Raw genomic sequence first — 21,309 nt, forward strand, 5'->3', positions numbered from 1 at the left:
GACCATGGGTTGGGGGGGGGGGGTAAAGTGGCTTTTTTAAAATGTTGGGGAGCCAGATGAGTTTCGTTAGAACATAGAGGTTTTTTTGGAAATTTATCATATAATAGTGGACCTTTTCAATTAAGGAATTTTCATGAGGGGGTAAATTGAGAATTTTTTTATCTAGGGTTTCTAATCGTGTAGTTTTCGAATTTTATATCCGTTTTTTCTGTTTTAAGGTTTTTCCATATGTAATTTTCAAATTTGAGATTCGAGTATTCGAATTTTGGTGCTTTTTGACGCAATTTACGATGTAATGACGTAATTTCAACTTAATATTTCAATTTTTTCGTTTATAGGATATATTGATTCGTGTTTTTGAATTTCAGTTGTGTTTTTCCGTATTTTGTCTTTTTATGATATATCGATTCGTTTTTTTCAAATTTTCAAATGATTTTTCAGTTAGTGACATTCATAGGTATTTCAACTGATAGAGTTCGAATTTCAAATCCGTTTTTTCGATTTTCCCCGTGTTAAGATAAATCGAGTCTTCTTTTCAAATTATATAACGATTTTTCGATTGTTCACATTCTATGTTATTTTATCGTATAGATTTCGAATTTCATTTTCGTTTTTTCAAATTTCGCCGTTTCAACTTCTAGAATTCGAATTTCAGTTCCGTTTTTTCTAATTTTACCATTTCAGGATATATCGACTCGTATTGATTCATTTCTGATCAATTTTTTGATTATTAACATTAAAAGGTATTTCAACTTATAGAATTCGAATTTCAGCTCCGTTTTATCGAATTTCACCATTTCAAGATATATCGACTCGTATTTTAAAGATTTTCGAACGCTTTTTTGATTATCGTCACTTTAAGGTATTTCAAAGTATAGAATTCGAATTTCAGTTTCGTTTTTTCGAATTTCACCATTTCAGGATATATCAATTCGTATTTTCAAGATTTCCGATCGATTTTTCGATTATCGTCACTTTAAGGTATTTCAACGTATAGAATTCAAATTTCAGTTCCGTTTTTTCGAATTTCACCATTTCAGGATATATCGATTCGTATTTTCAAGATTTCTGATCGATTTTTCGATTATCGTCACTTTAAGGTATTTCAACGTATAGAATTCGAATTTCAGTTCCGTTTTTTCGAATTTCACCATTTCAGGATATATCGATTCGTATTTTCAAGATTTCTGATCGATTTTTCGATTATCGTCACTTTAAGGTATTTCAACGTATAGAATTCGAATTTCAGTTCCGTTTTTTCGAATTTCACCATTTCAGGATATATCGATTTGTATTTTCAAGATTTTCGATCGATTTTTCGATTATCGTCACTTTAAGGTATTTCAACGTATAGAATTCGAATTTCAGTTCCGTTTTTTCGAATTTCACCATTTCAGGATATATCGATTCGTATTTTCAAGATTTTCGATTGATTTTTTGATTATCGTCACCTTAAGTTATTTCAACGTATAGAATTCGAATTTCAGTTCCGTTTTTTCAAATTTTACCATTTCAGGATATATCGATTCGTATTTTCAAGATTTCCGATCGATTTTTTGATTATCGTCACTTTAAGGTATTTCAACGTATAGAATTCGAATTTCAGTTTCGTTTTTTTGAATTTCACCATTTCAGGATATATCGATTCATATTTTCAAGATTTCTGATCGATTTTTTTATTATCATCACTTTAAGGTATTTCAACGTATAAAATTCGAATTTCAGTTTTGTTTTTTTGAATTTCACCATTTCAGGATATATCAATTCGTATTTTCAAGATTTTCGATCGATTTTTTGATTATCGTCACTTTAAGGTATTTCAATGTATAAAATTCGAATTTTAGTTCCGTTTTTTTGAATTTCACCATTTCAGGATATATCGATTCATATTTTCAAAATTTTCGATCGATTTTTCGATTATCGTCACTTTAAGGTATTTCAACGTATGAAATTTGAAATTCAATTCTGTTTTTTCGAATTTTACCATTTCAGGATATATCGATTTGTATTTTCAAGATTTCTGATCAATTTTTCGATTATCGTCACTTTAAGGTATTTCAGCGTATAAAATTCAAATTTCAGTTTCGTTTTTCTGAATTTCACCATTTTAGAATATATCGAAATGCCTTTTCAAGATTTCTGAACGATTTTTTGATTATCGTCACTTTAAGATATTTCAACGTATAGAATTCAAATTTCAGTTCCGTTTTTTCAAATTTCACCATTTCAGGATATATCGACTCATATTTTTAAGATTTTCGAACGATTTTTCGATTATCATCATTTTAAGGTATTTCAAAGTATAGAATTCGAATTTCAGTTTCGTTTTTTTTAATTTTCGTCATTTCAGGATATCTTGATTCATATTTTGTTATTTTCGATCGATATTTTGATTGTTAACATTCTATGGTATTTGAACGTATAGAACTCGAATTTCAATTCTTATTTGTTAAGTTTTGTCATTTCCTTTTTGATTATTTGGTATTTTTCATCTTTTTATGTTTTTTCCACTAATACCTTTGTTTACATATTTATTTTTATGAATATCTAACAAATTTTTAAAATTGTTACAGGATATTTCTAGCAAGAAAAGATGGGTTGACAACGAGCTACGCATCCCCGACGAGTCCAGACACTTCCAGACAGATGCAATATCTCATGCACAACGTACCGCATTATCTCAGATTTCTTCTACATTGACCCCAGGTCAGCTGCGACTATTTGAGAGGACATGTTTTGGGTCTCTCCTTCGTTTACCCGAAACCAAATTCTCTAGTATATTGGTTCATGCATTTCTACTACGACAGCTGCATCCACCCTTTGCCAGAGACGATTTTTGGTTTAGGGTTAGCGGGGTTGATGTGAGATTTAGCCCGTTTGAGTTTGCGTTGGTGACAGGGCTTTCGTTTAGTCGACGGACTAATGTTTCTTCATATATTCCTCGCTCCTCCGGACATAGGATCAGGGATACGTACTTTTGCGATTGTCCGAAGGTGCAGTATCACGACATAGAGCGTGTTTTCTTGTCGAGGCCATGAGGGGATGACGATATTGACGCTGTCAAGATGGCCTTGTTGTATATTCTTCACATGGTTTTGTTGGAGAATGATCGATGAAAGAAGGTGTCCACAGATTACTTACAATTAGTTGATCATTTGGACGGGTTTAATTCCTACCCCTCGGGTGTTGTTGTGTGGCAGATGACATACGATTCTATGTCATAGGCGAGTGAGAGAGTCTGTTTCGGACGGATGCCTGAAATTCGTAAATACGACCTTTACGGATTTCCTTTTACATTTCAGGTAAGTTTTATATTATTATTTATATATATTAATTGGTAAAAATGTAAATTGATTTATTTACATCGTAAATGATTATATTACAGTATTGGATATATGAGACTCTAGAGACGTTACACGATTGGATTGACCTTGTCGATCCCTATTCGTCCCCACGAATGTTGAGGTGGCGTACACGAGACGTCCCTGGTTAGACTCATATAGGTCGTATTTTCACTAGTGATTTGGTATGTACTAGTTAATTAATAAGTCGATTAGTTCATTATATGTTACAATTATTTTGACTTATATATCTTCATCATTAGGAGGATGACACATTCCCTCTTCGTCCATTATCGATCGAGGAGGGTTTATTGTGGTATGCTGAGATTCGTAAGTACACCGGTTTACCCGATGCTGATTCCTCCTCATCCTCTTCGATTTCGATCGTGACTAGAGACGGGGCTTCTCCATCCTCAGGACCTTCAGATGTACCTGTCGAGACTTCTGAGACACATGAAGAGCCTATTTAGCCTCCTGTTATGGAGCAACCTATATGTTCCTCTGTTGTTCAGAGCCCACGAATGACAGACCATCCTGTAGTGGAGGACCACCCTGGCGTGGAGGAACATCCTGGAGTGGAGGATCGCACTACCCATCATCCCACTGAGCAGTGTCCCCCATTCGTATCACCCAGTATTTCTACATTAGATGCTACATTAACGCACTGGGGTGCTACGATTTTACGTGAGATATCGAGTTTTTGCGACGATATCTCTTTCCAGATGACTCGATTACGTGATGATATCTCTTCCCAAATGACTGGATTAGAGGATCGTATGACTCATTTGGAGGACATCGTCACGCGTACATATCCAACCCTCGTCGCTCAGGTTGTAAAACCACTTCTAATTTATTACTTATATAAAATGTCTACTGTATTATTATTCTGACAACTATTATTACATTCGTACAGGAGAGGGACGAGGATATCCGATCGTCATCCCCCAACGACACTGCAATACCATCTTATCACCCACACGAGGTCCGTATGATATTTCAAATTTATATAACTTATTAAATGTCATTATTATATTATAGTATTGTTATATATGAAATGTCACTAATTAAGTTATTATTACTATTATCTTAGGGTAGTCGCCAAGAGGACGCACCGGTTAGTCCTTCTGTTGCATCACCTGTCCGAGCTGAGGTATATCACTTATCAATAGAACTTTATTTTTATAATTGTTCAGTTATCGATTAATATAGGGTATATATATTCATATAGGGTCTTCCTCATGACTCGATTCCGGTCGGATCTCATATAGGTTCTTCAGATCCTCCACTTGAGGTATGATAATTATTATACATTATATCGACTCTTAGATGTGATATTATATTTTATATGAAACATCATTTATCATTTTGTCTTTTTCATGCATATAGGGAACGAGTATTGATATATTATCGATCGAGGGTTCTCCCCGAACACCTTCCCAGAAAGTTGAGGTTAACTTTTTTTTAAAATTGTCATTGATTGATCTGTCTTTTCAATTATATTGTTTATTTAATAATGTTTTGACTCTTTTTCAGGACGAGCGATTATGATTACTTGCTGATATCCCGAGCTCGACCAAAAAGATAGTAGATATTGGTTCACAGGAGGAGGACGATTTTGAGGCCATCCATATTGAGGTATATCAATCATACTTAGTATATAAATATTCGCATATATTGGTTACTGAGATGTTCAAAATTACAATTTTCTAGTCCACCGAGGGAGCACGTTTGGTCGACTTGATCGTGATTCAGGATTCTCTGGCTAAACCTCCTCCCGTATACATGAAGAAGGTAAAATAAATCGATTAATACTAATTGTTACGTAGGATGAATGATGAATTAATTATTTGAGTGTGATCATGCAGATGATCCGTACAACACGTGGCCTGATCGTTCGGAAGGGTCCACTGGTTCGCACTCCGTATACAAATCCACTCAAAAGGAGGGTGAAACAGCAACCTAGGACCATTCCATCCTCTGCCTCAGAGCATGAGGAATCTTTCCTCATGTGGTACACCAGCGTTGCAGCTTCCGACGCACATGATGTCTACTTCATCGGGTTGAAGTCAAAGGACAGTTTTTGGCAGCTTGTGGTAGAGTTGCACCAGTGGCTGACCGACGATGTAAGTTGTCTATACTATATAATTCGGGAAAAAATTTGATATTTTTACCAATAACTAACACATGTGAACTTGTTTATACCATTTTAGCATGTGGATTCTTTTTTGGCTTTATTACGTCAGCAGCAAGACGAGCACCGTGCCACTGTTTCCCAGCGTTGGACGACTGCCCACACATTCTTTGGAGGTCATATTGAGATGGCTTGGAAGAGTTGACAGACCACACCAATTGGCGAGTTTGAGTTTTCGGGGCCTTTCACGAGAATGGTTGACACAGCGTACACCCCGGGATTGTTGTACAAACCATGGGGGATGTTCGATCAGGTATAGTATATATATATTTCTATTACATTGAATTGGTGGGCGACAACGATAATTAACTAAAATTTGTCATTGTTTATAGGTTTACATCCCTATAAACTTCGACAACGCACATTGGGTCATCGGAGTTATAGATTTTCGTGAGTGGTCGATTATGGTATACGATTCAGAGGTATCATATTCGGGGAATATAGGGACTCTTGAGCAACGCATGCGACCATATTTGACATTCATTACTGCGTTATTCGATGCGACGAGTTTTTGGATAGCTTCTGGGATGACTCCATGACGTAATTCCCTCACTTTGCATCGAGCGACGGATGTCCCTCAGCAGGGATTGGGCTTCGATGACTGTGGCGTGTTTATATTACGATTTTTTGAGTGTTTGGCGTTGCCACGGAGCTATACTTTTCCTCGAGAGTCGTCTACCTTTATGCGTCGACGTTTAGCGGCGCAGTTGTATTTTCACTATATCAAGTAGCTCACGGATGTATATTTAGTTGACTCATTGTTTATTTATCGTTCTTGCTATGTTTAGATGTATATATTTATTGTATGTGCATATGTGTATGATATACTTTATCTGTGGTTATATATGGATATGTATCGTATTTTATTTCATTTTTTAAATAATCTTGTCACGAAAATACAATAAAAACGTAGGATTACTCAAATAATTACACATTTGAAACAATTAGATGAAATAAAGAAATACTGAAACAACTCAGTGTTTACACTAAAGTTATTACATCACATGACAATACAATTACACATTTGAAATAATAATTAAAATACATCGGTTACATAAAACTAAAGTACAACAATAAAGAATCATATAAGAAACAAAACTGAGAATAAACATGTCAAGATTTCGTTTCTTTACCTTTTTTAGATGAATGCTGTGAGGTTGAGCTCGGGATCGGTGTTGGGGATTTACATTGGGTTCGTCTGTGCCTCGGTTCATGGCAACGACTGCAAATCCTCGGTGTAACATTTTCTTCTTGCGATGGACGTCGATTTCTGTTGGATGGACGACCTGGACGACGACTATCGAGGACAGGGGGCAATATAACTCTTTCTTCTGGTGAGTACAACTAATCACATTGATTTCCAAGAGGATTGATCGATTCCTGATATTGCATGGTAGACCTCGGTGCGGAAGAATAGATGAACCCATGCATTAACATTCGTGAGCCTCATATATCGTGTAACAACAATGATATGCTTGCACGAAATACGCGAAAGCTGAAACTTTTTACACGTGCATGACATTTCACCAAAGTCCACAATACCCATGAATTCACCAAATCCGACAACTTGATACCGAGTAGGTGTAATCGGTCGAACCTCCCTACTTGTAAACTTTGATAGACGATTGTTGATCTTCTCCTCCACCCAAGGGGTGATAAAGTTAGGACATTCGTCTGTAATTTGAAAAAATATTAACAACACATTTGGTAATATCCAAAACTAAGGAAAAAAAGAACACAAGAAAAAAATATTTAATTAATAACGATTAGATACTTACTTGCATGATTTCTTCTCTCGTAAAACCATCGCTGCATGGTACCACGAATGAACTCCAGGAGCATTGTGATGGGTAGGCCTCGTGCATGTCTGACAAGGGCATTAAATGACTCAACAATGTTAGTGGTCATGATGTTGTAACGATAGCCCGGAAAGTACGCTCTACTCCAACGCTCAAATCTGATATCACGTAGGTAGGCTCCAGCTTGAGGGTTCATTGAGTCAAGAGATTACATCATCGCCCCAAATTCTAATTCGGTGTATGATTTTGTGGCTTTCCAATATGCCCCCGCAACCTATTAGATGTCAAAAATTATGATAACTGATTATAATTAAAACATATGAAAAAGATAAATTGTTAGAATTTTAAATACTTGTTTAAAACACTATAACTTTGAGTCTCGTTTATACTTTGCTCACATGTTACACAGAAGATGATGACAACAACATCCATGGTGGACATCTGGAAAGACTTTAGCCATTGTCGAGTATATAACATGATGTCAATCTGAGATTATTGTCAAATCAGATAGGTCATGGATACATTCTTTGATCCTCCGGAGAAACCAAGACCACGTGTCATGATCTTCTTTTTTACCGACACCGAAATCAATGGGATATATCTGGTTATTACCATCAAGAGCCACTGTAATGAATAAATGCCCCAGATATCGACCTTTAAGGAATACAATGTCAATGCAAATAACCAGACGAAGATAATCTCTGAATGCACTAATGAAACATCCTAATGTCATGAAAAAATTCTTAAATCGATGGTCATTATCCGTTTCAATAGCAGTAATGGTGCCCGGATTAGTACGCTGTAGATTATAGCAATAATCTAATAAAAGCATAAATGATTCCTCCGGTGAACCCCTCAATGAATTTATAGCCCAATTTCTTGCCTGCCAAGCCTGTGAGTATGAAATATCAATTTTATATCGGTCGGCGATATCTACAATTATTTCCTTAGGCCGATAAATTCGATCAACCATCACAAACTTTGATCTCATTAATTGACCTAAAGCTCGGGCCCCAGCTTGTCTGTGATGTGGCATAATTTGATCAACTGAACATGTGTGGGTAGGATTCATAGAGTTGATCCCCCACACTTCACCGACTGTGGACTTGGTTACATGTATATATCACTCACAATTTTCACCCTTGCACTTTATTTCCCACTATTTCTTGTCAGACTTTTTTACACCAAATTGAAATCCTTTAAGTAAGGAGAATTGCGTTACGGCGTCTTTCAATTGGACTTTATTATGAAAAATATCACCAATCTTTACACCATTCTCCTCTCGGATCGATCTGGAACCACCTGATGTTGCTGATGGCTGTGGAGGAAAATCAGGAAGCCACCTAAATGGATCAGTGGGGACATTGTCAAAAAATGGCCCAAAATAATTTCCACCACCTGAAATAGGATCTTCAAGTTACAAACTATCCATACCTTCAGTAACTGATGTCATATACTCAGGCTCTACATCTTCTGAAGGAATATCGGGCATATCATTTCCATCAAAGTCACCCCAATCGGGAACTATAACTTTTTCTCTATGAGCCCATGAGTTTGCAATGTACAACGGGTCATTACTGAAATCAATCAACTTTTCCAAATTGTATTCTTTTTTTACCCCACTACTTTCTTTTTCATCTTCATCATCTTCATCTTCATCTTCTTCCTTCTGCCCTTCAATTGGGGAACATGTAACAAAAACAAGAATACATTCCTGTAAGTATTGGGACATATCAATAAGACCCTGGACATCTTCATCATTTTGGATCTCTATGGGGCAGTCGAGCTGAATTTTTCTTAGTTTCATTGATAGTTGAAGATAGTTTGTCATTGGATTAATACTGCAAGACTCCTTCAAAGGCTCAATAAATCCCTCGAATGTTGTTCCATAAGGGATTTTAATCGATTGTTTGGCTCCTCCAACATATTTTATTGTGTTGTTGCCACCTTGAATCCATTCTCCTTGGTAACGAACCGATGCATAACCATCCATTTTAATTATCAATCCTGCAATGACAAGTTTTTGAAGATAATTATTCATTTATAATAAAAAAATCTATAATAACTATGTAAAACAGTTGTACAATTATTAATTAAAAAAAACTCATATTTTTCTAATATTTTATTTATCCCCCTATAATTATTTAACAATTTATATAACACTTTCGTATGTTATCGTATATCAAAATGCATCTATCTGTTTTTAACGTTCCATTTAAAATATTTTTATAATATCTATACTTTAAAATAGATATTCAAATTCTATACTTTGAAATAATTTAAAATGTTAATAATAAAAAATTTCTTCAAAAATCTAGAAAATATAAGTCGATATATCCTAAAACGGTGGAATTCAAAAAAAAAAACTGAAATTTAAATTCTAAAAGTTGAAATACCCTAGAATGATAAGAATCAAAAAATTCTTCAGAAATCTGAAAAATACAAGTCGATATATCCAAAAATGGTAAAATTTGAAAAAACGAAACTGAAATTCGAATTCTCAAAGTTGAAATACCCTAGAATGGCAAGAATCGAAAATTTCTTCGAAAATCTGAAAAATACTAGTTGATATATCCTAAAACGTTGAAATTTGAAAAAAGGGAACTGAAATTCGAATTCTAAAAGTTGAAAACCCTAGAATGGCAAGAATCGAAATTTTTTTCAAAAATGTGTAAAATACGAGTCGATATATCATAAAACGGTGAAATTCAAAAAAACGGAACTGAAATTTGAATTCTATAAATTAAAATACCCTAAAATGACAACAATCAAAAAATTCTTCAGAAATTTAGATAATACGAGTCGATATATCCTAAAACGATAAAACTCGAAAAAACATAAAATTTCAATTATAATGCGCCTACAATGTTTACTATCAAAATGCCCCCTTAATTTTAATAACATTTCATTTGACCCCTCAATTATCTCTTTCTTTATTTAACACCCTTGTATGTTGTCTTGTATTAAAGCAATACCTATCTATTCTTAACATGTTATATAAATCCTTTATATATTGTAAAATATCAAAAAAAACCCCATATTTATCTAGAATTACATTTAACCCCCCATATTTGTCAGACATTGTATTTAACCCCTATATTACAACATAAAAACTAACTTAACAAATAAAATTAAGTTTTAGGCTAAGATTGGTATAAATACCTTTTTTTGATGAATAGTATTTTTTTGAGTCAAATTCAGAAATACGAACTTCTTCGGTCCGAACGAATCCCCACTAATTGATCTTGAATAAAAATGAAAGCGAGAGAGTGAGTATTTGAGTGATATGAGAAGTGAGTGTAATAGAAGTGAGAGAGGAGGGTTTATATAGATGAGGGGAGGGGTAATTTTGACATTTTAGAAAAAGTTATGAAATAATAAAGAAATATCAAAATGCCTTTACAATGAAAAATATCCAAAACCCCCCATATTTATCTAGAATTACATTTAACCCCTATATTTGTCAAACATTGCTTTAACCCCTATATTACAACATAAAAACTAACTTAACAAATAAAATTAAGTTTTAGGCTAAGATTGGTATAAATACCTTTTTTTTTTATGAATAGTCTTTTTTCGAGTTGAATTCAAAAATACAAACTTCTTCGGTCCGAACGAATCCCCACTAATTGATCTTGAATAAAAATGAAAACGAAAGAGTGAGTGTTTGAGTGATATGAGAAGTGTGTGTAATAAAAGTGAGTGAGAAGGATTTATATTGATGAGGGGAAGGGTAATTTTGATATTTTAGAAAAAGTTATGAAATAATAAAAAAATATCAAAATGCCTTAACAATGAAAAATATCCAAAAAACCTCCATATTTATCTGGAATTACATTTAACCCCTATATTTGTCAAACATTCATTTAACCCCTATATTACAACATAAAAACTAACTTAACAAATAAAATTAAGTTTTAAGGTAAGATTGGTATAAATACCTTTTTTTGATGAATAGTTTTTTTTCGAATCGAATTTAGAAATACGAACTTTTTCGGTTTAAATGAATCCCCAGTAATCGATCTTGAATAAAAATGAAAACGAGAGAGTGAGTATTTGAGTGATATGAGAAATGTGGGTAATAAAAGTGAGTGAGGAGGGTTTATATAGATGAGAGGAAAGGTAATTTTTACATTTTAGAAAAATTTATGAAATAATAAAGAAATATCAAAATGCCCTTATAATATAAAATATCAAAATACCCCCTAATTTTAGTAAAATTTCATTTAACCCCTCATAGTGAGTGAAGAGGGTTTATTTAAATGAGAGGAAGGGTAATTTTGGTATTTTAGAAAAAGTTATGAAATAATAAAGAAATATCAAAATGTCATTATAATGTAAATCATCAAAATGCCCCATAATTTTAATAAAATTTTATTTAACCCCTTATAGTGAGTGAGGAGGGTTTTTATAAATGAGGAGAAAGGTAATTTTGGTATTTTAGAAAAAGTCATGGGCATTTTTGCTTAAGAATAGTGAATTCGGATATTTTTGCTTGAAAATAGTGTTTTGGGCATTTTTGTTTAATGGGAGGGTATTTTGGCTAGTTTTAATAATTTCCCCTTAAATAAATATTAGCTCAAACTATAAATTTTAAAGGCCAAACGACTATTTCCCACCCAAGGTATGCTGTAATGACAAGTTTCCCCCCTTTAACTATGGAAATACCAAACACCCACCCATGGCCAGTTAAATTTAACAGAACCCTAACGCCTGAAAATTTTATCTCCTTTTGCCCCCCTAAAGTTTGAAAAAAAAAATTTCCCCCCAGCCTAAGTTTAAGAAAATGGCAGTTTCACCCTAGGGTTTGGTTTTGAAATCTCCGGCGACCTCTCCGGCTCCGTTGCCGACGGCTTCTCCCTCCCGAAGAATCCTCTCCTTCCGGTGATCGGTTTCCTCCCATTTGGAGGTCTGATCGTCGCCGGAAAAGCGGTGGGAGACGAAGAACTTCGTCGGGGAAGACGAAGTTCTTCGTCTTCCCAGACGAAGACGAAGCCGTCGTCTTCGTCTGGGAAGACGATCGTCTTCCCAGAAGAAGACGGTTGTCTTCCCTGGGAAGCCGATCGTCTTCCCAGACGAAGACGACGGCTTCGTCTTCGTCTGGGAAGACGAAGAACTTCGTCTTCCCCGACGAAGTTCTTCGTCTCCCACCGCTTTTCCGGCGACGATCAGACCTCCAAATGGGAGGAAACCGATCACCGGAAGGAGAGGATTCTTCGGGAGGGAGAAGCCGTCGGCAACGGAGCCGGAGAGGTCGCCGGAGATTTCAAAACCAAACCCTAGGGTGAAACTGCCATTTTCTTAAACTTAGGCTGGGGGAAAATTTTTGTTTTCAAACTTTAGGGGGGCAAAAGGAAATTATATTTTAGTTTATTTTTTAATATTATAGAGAAAATGACAATTTTACCCTTAACCCCGTTAAATTTAACTGGCCATGGGTGGGTGTTTGGTATTTCCATAGTTAAAGGGGGGAAACTTGTCATTACAGCATACCTTGGGTGGGAAATAGTCGTTTGGCCAATTTTAAACCACAATGTGGCGTAAGTGTGACCAGACTCAGCCACATACTAAGATTCCAGCAAAAACAAAGGATAAAAAGAAAAGAAAACCCTAATGTGTAAACGCAAAGAGACGAGTGAGAGGAGAGGAGACTTTTAAATTAAGAGAGAAATTTTTTTTATTAAAATGAAATAATGCTTTATGAAGAACGTACATTTTGGAGTTTCTGTACATGCCCGGTCAAATTACCAGTGGGTCCTCTTCGTTTTTACATGTCACAATTGAGGTTTGTGAATTTGCAATTATGCCATTCGCACCCATATACACTAACATTACCTCTCAAATTCAACTTCCTCTTGTATCTACCGTTGTACTTCTGAACATACTGACATTCCCTTGTGAACTTGACTTTCCTAGCTCAGTATATTTGATTGATTCGAATTGATTGCCTCTTTTTTTTTTTTTTTAACTCCCCCTTTTTTGTGTTTTTTAATCTTTTCTTTTGGATTTTTTAATTCATTTTTTTCGTTTTTCTTTTGTGTTTTTTTTTTTTTTTTAACAGCAAAGGAAAAAGAGAACACAGGCAGTAGAGCAAACCTGAAAGTATGTCAATTCTGCATGAGGGAGGATAAGGGCTACAAGAAGGCAAAAATAGAGTTAGTGGAATAAGTGCATAAAGGGGAAAAAAAAAAAAGAATAGAGGATGGAATAGGAGTGCTGAAGGAGAGAACATGTAAAACTTGAGTCTGCAAAAGAGAGAGCATTAGTAACACGAAAACAGAAAGACCATAATAGGAAATTAGTCAAAGAGCAAGAACATGTAATGCCTGAATATGCAAAAGAGAGAGTATTAGTAATAGAAAAACAGAAAGACCACAACAGGATACTAGTCAGGGAGCAAGAAGAATGCGCTGCCAGGCGAAAGATACTTATCAAGTGACTTTAAATCACCGAAATGTATCAAGATCGGTAGTAAAATTAGGAAGACAAAGTCAAAGAGAAAGATTAGTGAGTACTTCTAAAAGCAAATGCAACACCAGTTATGAAGGAACATGTATCAGTGACAATGCAGCCAGGAAACAGCAATGAAACAAAGAATGGATAAAATGCAACGTGGATGAGTTTAAAAAAAATTATTGACAATGCACGATAGGACAATATTAATCAACAAAACTGATTCAGACACAATATTAATTAGCATGGTAAAGATAGTAATTAGTAAGAAAGCACTGTCTAGAAGCAAGACACCAAGTGCATCATCTAGTCATATTTGAGTCTAAAATGGGGATAGGAACCTTACATCCAGAGACAACGGAAAGAATAATGATCACCTGCCATTCCAATAGCAATGGAACTCAGTATAGGTCTAGATTCAATGTACTAGGACATAGTTATTTCAATGTAATTACGCGAATGACTCTTCCTCTTGTCCTATAAATAAAAAATTATACAGAGATAGCTCTTTTGTAACTCATAATATTACTCTGAAACATTTTCCAGAAACATAAATAACATAATTGTGAATGTAACCTCCCACAAGTAACCACTGAACAACTTAAAGAAAATCTTCTAATTCATCATAATCATCACCACTTGCTCTGAATTATATCTCCAATTTAATGTACTTACTGTTGGCTAAGAAGAAACCTTAGAAATCGAATCTAGTCAATTTGGGAAGCATGAGAACATGTGGAGCACATGCAGGTTCCAGATTTCAGTTATTCAAGAAAGAAAAGGGTCTTGTTCTATAAATCATAATTATCAGTATCTAACGATACACTATACGTATCTTATACTATAATACGACATATATAAAAATAATATGTATCATAAGGTTTATTAAATTAATATGATACAATACGTATTCTATGATACAATATATATTACTGAAATAAATCGATACATTTTTTTAGAGAAAATAATAGTATAATAAGGATGTATATTAAAAATTTTAAAATTTCAAGGGTGATTTAGATATTTTTAAAAAATTAATGATATTTCAATTAGAATTTTAATTATTTTATTTTTTAAAAGAGGTATCATATAATACGACATACAGTATACAATATAAAAAATTAGATTTTTTTACATAATACGATAAACGATTCGATCGTCATGCTATAAATTTCATCCACAAATTGCTTCTTCTTGGACTGCACACATAAGTGTAATTGGACTTGGGGGAGTTGACTAAGTGTTGTGAGTGTTCATAAATGTTGACAATGGAGAGAAACGTGGGTGACTGACTCTAAGAATGGGTCTAAATTTTTCTAGTTCGATCTATTGGATAGATCGACGCTGGACTAAGACATTAACATGGTATATATATATATATATATATATTCCCCAACAGGCAATTAAAATATTTATAAAAATTATGGTGATATAAATATGACATCAACTTGATCATTGGATTGTATTAACATTATTCAAAGTATACATGATTGTAGGTTGTGTTAGGCAAATTTGACTTGACTTGCCAATCCAAAGCCCACTAAAGATTGGGCCTTGTGACAAGGCTTGAGACACAGCTTAGAGCCTTTGAACAGTATATCTTTAAGTTAATCTATCATGTTATATATTTATTTCTTTTTAATTTTTATCTTTTTACAAATTGTGTCAGACAACTTGCAAGTATGATCGGAAGGCCCCTGACACGACTCACACAACCTATGGGTTTGACACAACTCACAAAATTATAAATTTTGTCCTTACAAGTTATGCCTCCACGGGTCATGCCTTTTTTCAATAGATTAGGTCGCACCGTAAGCCAATTCGACCCTCTTAATCTATTTAACATAACGTAATAGTTAAAACTACAACATTACGAGATTTGGTTGATTCAATTGTATATTGACCAAGTCCAATGGCTAATAAAACCAAGTTAATAATTGTTTTATTGGGTTTTAATCAAATTAGTTTAATCGGTCAACATGATTGAGATTTTAAAACCATAATATAAATTCCACATGAGATAAAAAAAATGAAGACAATTCAAATATGAAAACTACGTCTGATTGAAAAACAAAAGGACTTTAAAATTCAGTACTCCTATTTGAAATATTAAATAAGTAAATTGCAATATTCCATATTATTAGTATAATAGACCTTTGGGCCGGTCCTTCTTCCTTATTTCAACCGCTAATTATCTAATAGTTTTGACATAGTTTGGGCTACTATAAAAAAGATCACTAGTAGACATGGAGAACTTGACAAGCAACAACTAAAACCTCAGAAAGTCAAGTTATGGACAAAAAGTAGAATATCTTTTTACAAATGATAGTGAAAAGAAAATCAGAATTCAATATCAACGATGGTATCGATGTCAGAGCCACCACCCAAACCACCGCCGGATTCAGTGTTCATTGCATCAAGAATCACAATAAGAGACATTATGAATGCGTAGTCCATGTTAGGATAGACTATCACCATGAACTTGTCTTTTCCAAGCAGTACGCTTTCAACACTGTGCTTCTTGTGCATCTGCATATCCAACAATTTATACAATTAAAATTTAAAAATAATTACTCTATATTATAATGGTTTTGTACTTATTTTAATTAATATCTTTTATATTAATTTAAGACTTTGGTTTCTATTCATTGTAAAATTTTTAGCATCAACAGAGTCCCAAAAAAGGGCTTGGGGGAGCAACTAGTATTATCCCCATAAAAGATGACATCATAACATAGTGATAATGGATTTATAATGATCCAAGACCCTTAGCTTCCATTCAAACGTATGTTTTTTGACATTGACACAACCCAGCCAGGGGAGAATACCTGGGAGCATTTGCATAGTCCCCACATTTGGTGGCATTATAGCAAAGTGACAAAGGATTTATATTAATCAAAGACCTGATCCTCGACTTCTATTTAATATATAGAATTTTGACATTAATATAACCTCAGTTGAAAGGTTTGAGAGAGTACTTGAGAACAGTTGACATCGTCTCTATTGACGGTGCCATCAAAACAGGTCATTTAAAGTCATACGGCCTGTTTTGGGTTTCATTTATTTAACTATTTTACCCATAAAAATATGCCTGGCCAGGGAGAGAAACAGTAGGTTTACATTTACCTAAACGCCGGCTGCTGGGATTTTTCGCAACAACCATTATCTTTTATTATTGCTTAAAACATATGGTTTTAATAATTGAATTAAGTTCTTACTTGTGCAACAACTGTGGAGGAGTCTCCTGCATAAATAACACAGGATCGATCTAGCCAACTTCCTTTGATCTTGAAATCACAAACCTCCTCCTTTGTATTGTTTGCTAGGAACACATCTACCTTAGTCTTTAATTGAAACATTGAAGATCGTTTCGCAGTAAAGATCAGATCACTGGGTTCTGTACTTTCTCCTCTGAAAACTTGCCATCTATCATGGGCTGTCATTATCTACATAAATGAAAATAAATTTAAGGAGTTGATCAAGTTTAAGCAAAACCTGCAGCAAAAATTCAATTACAATACCTTTCTCTGCAGAGTGACGATGGGATTTCCAGCTGAGTCAAGTAGAACACGGCGAACATGAAGTGATAAAAAGGCGCCTTTCACTTTAAAAAGGAGGTTGCCATTGATGTCTTCCACAACAAAGTCTCCATCAGTTATGGTTAAAACCTTTCTCACAATTGCAAGTTCAATGGGATAAGTATGAGCACAGAATTGAGGGCCTATAATTGAAACACCATAAGCGACCGGCGGCGGTGGAGGAGGAGGATATATAGCATTTCCATTTGGTGGGTAACTGTTGGTTAAATCTGCCATTTTTGAGAGTGAGTGTGTAGAAAGAATATTTTTTATTTTGATGAGAAATCTTTATGTGAGGCTTGTTATATAGGCCTCCAGGGCCCAGCAAACGCGGTTTTTATATTTATAGAAGTTGACGAAAAATAAACAAATAAAAAAAAAAAAAAACCTTAAATTGGCGCGTAAGGTGGTCGGTAGAGAAAATTGATGTTTACAGGCAATTTAAGTTGCAAGGCATGAGCAAATGTTGAGGATACGAAGGTTCCGATGTTCATAATTACACGTAAAGAAGAAGTTTCGAACAGCTATCTTGGAGCTTACAAGGAAACTCATATATTTGTTTTAAAATCCAAAAGAAAACAAACACTAAAATTACGGACAAATAATAAAAAAAATTTCATTATGAATGAAAAAGATTACAAGATGTCGATTATAATTTGTGAGACACTTTCTTTCAATTTGCGTACACTTTATGTAGTTTTTGTATACAAACCCTAATAGATATTTACAGTTTAAAGAATTTATAGACTATTTAACTATTCATATTCTCTCATCTCTAACTTATGTGAGATACATAGACAGATTATAGATTCAACATCTTTCTCGTATTTTGTCAATGTGAGATTTACCTAAGAGTGTCATAACACGTATACTCATTGGTCATATTTTTACAATAAGTCGTATTCACACTATAGCGAATTGCTAATCGACATGTTGTACTCGCTTTGTTTGACTATATTACAAAGTGGGTAGGTTCAAACCACTGTATTTAGGATTGGACCAAAACCGAGTTGGCTCGGTCTCGAAAGCTGATTTGACTTGTTTTTCACATTAAATGAATATAGAAAAACTTATCTTGATCTTATCGTATTTTATAATGTATCAATCATAAAGAAAATTCATGTAGAAATATAAAAAATTATTAATTTCTCTTATTGACCCTTTGACTTAACGATAGATAAAAATAACTTAATATTTATATATATATAAGTTGTTACTATTAGTATGTTGGGTGTGTAATAAAATCTGTAAATGTGTTGTAATGTAAGTGTTGTGAAAGATGTGTTTGGGTAAGAGGTAGAGAGAGTACAAACTCCTATTTATAGAATTAATGGTGACTTCCTATCAAAAGTCACATATTTTTATTAGTAAAGAGTTGTTTCTTTTCACCATAAAGAATCACCCTTTTTTATTATAAAAAAACATATATTTTTATCATAAAAAGTCACATCTTTATATTAATCGATAGAATTTTGGTATCAAAAATTTATATTAATTTATTTTATCAATAAATACTATTATACTCGATAAAATAAAATCTTAATGTCATGTGGACTATGCAAATTCTTACATGTATATAGTTTGGTTTGATACTATTTGAAAGCTTTTTCAAATTTAATTGAAAAAATGATTTGAAAATTTTTTAAACTAAATTATTTTAGATTTTAAATCAAACTAGACAATTTTAAGGTTCAAATCAAACTAAAAAAATATGATTTGTCTTATTTGGATTATTGTTTAAACTTAATAAAATCATTCATTTCTAAATATATATTATTTAATAAAATTAATTGAATTATAGTTTTCTAAAATATAATATAAATATGTAAAATAAATATAAAATATATATGCAATATACATGTAAAGAAAATGACAAAATAAATATAAAAAAACAAATTGTACAGTTAATTACTTATTGAAAAATTTTGTCAAATATTATTGTATGGACTTTAAAAATTATGATTTATAGTTTGGTTTGATTTAAAAATTGATCGAACTGTAACACAAACTGAAAACTATTTTTTAAAAATTTATCAACTTAAATCAAACTATTTTATAAACCAAACAAATCATAACCTTTAAACAGTTTACTCATATTTTACAATTTAAATTAAATTATAGGCACTGCAATCATTAACTTCACCGCAATCCAAAAATATACTGATGTCATTACAACTTTGGCAAAATATTTAGCAAATGTTCCAATCCCAGCACCTGGAAAAGTATGGGTTGGGCCATCATACCCTAACCTGAGTGCATTATTATAAATAAATATTTATACATATGATATTAGTCCGACCCAAAAAAAATCCAGACCGGGCCTTTGTTTGGATGAAGGCCCGTTCCAGTAATTAAAACTTTGATATATGTTATTGTGATGTATATAATGCTTGTTGATTCCTAAATAAACATCATTCACAAGATTTTACTCAAACTTCATTTCTGTTTAGTCTCTATACATTTTTTTCTGCATCAATTAGTACCCAATATTTTGATAAAAAGGTTGAACTTTAAAAGCACATCTAGAATATTAAAGTTACTATTGTTGAAGCATAGAGCCGCTTCAAATTCAAGATGAAAAAAGAGACATCCTATCAAAAAATAGTTATGTAAGATCCCACAAAAAGAATACTATGGACATTGATAGAAGACAATGATTTTAGACTAGGTATTTCAAAACATATGAAACTCATATTTTCGTCATGAGGGTTATCTTTTAACCTTTCTAATCGTTGCAAAAGGTTTTTATATATTCAAGATGTTTTCAAGTTTTTGGAATAGGGATATTTTTAGGGATTTTCAAAGTTTTTATATTTTCAAAGTTTTTTTTTTTCAAGTTTTTGGACATTTTATACAGGCCAAAGAACTATTTCCTATCTAAATTTTAATGTGTTTTCAAAGTCACACTAATAGAGTTTAAAAAACTCAAAATCTTGTTTATAAGTCAATTGCCGTTAAAATAGATAGGAGTAAAATTGTTATTTTATCAATAATATTAAAAAATATAAATTTTATTATATTTTTTTCCTGAAATTTTAAAAACTAATAACTTCATTCTTTTCTAAAGCTTTTTAACTTTCAAAAATAATATTTTTTTTCTCTCAAAATCTAAAGTTTATTTTTTAGACGCTCTTTGACCACTTGAAATGATACTTCAACCCACGAATCTTTGACACCCTTCATCTCTATAACACTTCTAAAAGATGCAATGAAAACAAGTCCATGACTTGACTAGGTAAAATATTAACAAAACTAAAAAAATTTTGAATTTTACATTTACTTTAAGAAAATATTATTTTTAACTTTAAATACAAGGATGTAATCCATAAATATATAAATTATACTATTTAAAAAATTTTTTTTAAAAATTAAGGAATTTAATGTAATTTATCGACCCGACAAACCTGTCACAAGCTCAAACACAAGAGCTCTGTTTACACGTATCGCTAGTCGATTTATTCTACAAAGAGCACGGATTAACGCCCGGAAACATGATTTTTCAACTCTATGTTCATAAGCTGACAATTCAGCAAAATTTGAAGCACATTTTGTTACATTTTTTTTTCCTACATAAAACAGAAAGCAGAGTATTGAGGGATTATACAGAAGGGACACACCTGAAACTTGGAAATCCTATAAAAAAAAGACTAATAGAATGTGGCATTTTATAAGCATCTGCATTAACTCGGGTGTTTCGAATTACCTTCCGTTCAAGGTGGTCAAGAACGGAGAGAAGTTGACCAAATTCTGAGGTTTCTGCTAGGGTTTTTATGATAAAGTCGTAGGCTTTTGGAGTTGGTTTACATTTATTGATATTAAAGTAATGTATAAGAGAAAAGAGGATATGGGGTTGGTTTAGTTTTTCCTGTAGTTGTAGTTTTGGTGGTGGGATTGTTGAAGATTGCTTCAGATTTTGCATGGGTTGTTGTTGATTGAAAGTTTGGTGC

General features: G+C 33.2%; 1 protein-coding gene across 1 annotated transcript; it reads right to left on the bottom strand.

Moving 5' to 3' along the window:
- Positions 1–15,861: 15,861 nt before the first annotated feature.
- LOC123201446 (protein LURP-one-related 10-like) lies at positions 15,862–17,649 on the bottom strand. The gene is made up of 3 exons (XM_044616957.1): positions 17,306–17,649; positions 17,003–17,230; positions 15,862–16,313 (listed from the first exon to the last, which is right to left on the bottom strand). The coding sequence occupies exons 1-3, from the start codon at positions 17,597–17,599 to the stop codon at positions 16,125–16,127; spliced, it is 711 nt and encodes a 236-aa protein (XP_044472892.1). The 5' UTR covers positions 17,600–17,649; the 3' UTR covers positions 15,862–16,124.
- Between the last annotated feature and the right edge of the window lie 3,660 nt (positions 17,650–21,309).

The sequence above is a fragment of the Mangifera indica genome, chromosome 18 (assembly GCF_011075055.1).
Source record: "Mangifera indica cultivar Alphonso chromosome 18, CATAS_Mindica_2.1, whole genome shotgun sequence".
Classification (NCBI taxonomy): domain Eukaryota; kingdom Viridiplantae; phylum Streptophyta; class Magnoliopsida; order Sapindales; family Anacardiaceae; genus Mangifera; species Mangifera indica.

Coding starts and splice junctions, on each gene's coding strand:
- LOC123201446 (XM_044616957.1), bottom strand. CDS start 17,599: ATGGCAGATTTAACCAACAGTTACCCACCAAATGGAAATGCTATATAT. Junction 17,231..17,305: donor TCGTCACTCTGCAGAGAAAG/GTATTGTAATTG, acceptor TCATTTATGTAG/ATAATGACAGCCCATGATAG. Junction 16,314..17,002: donor CCTCCACAGTTGTTGCACAA/GTAAGAACTTAA, acceptor TTGGATATGCAG/ATGCACAAGAAGCACAGTGT.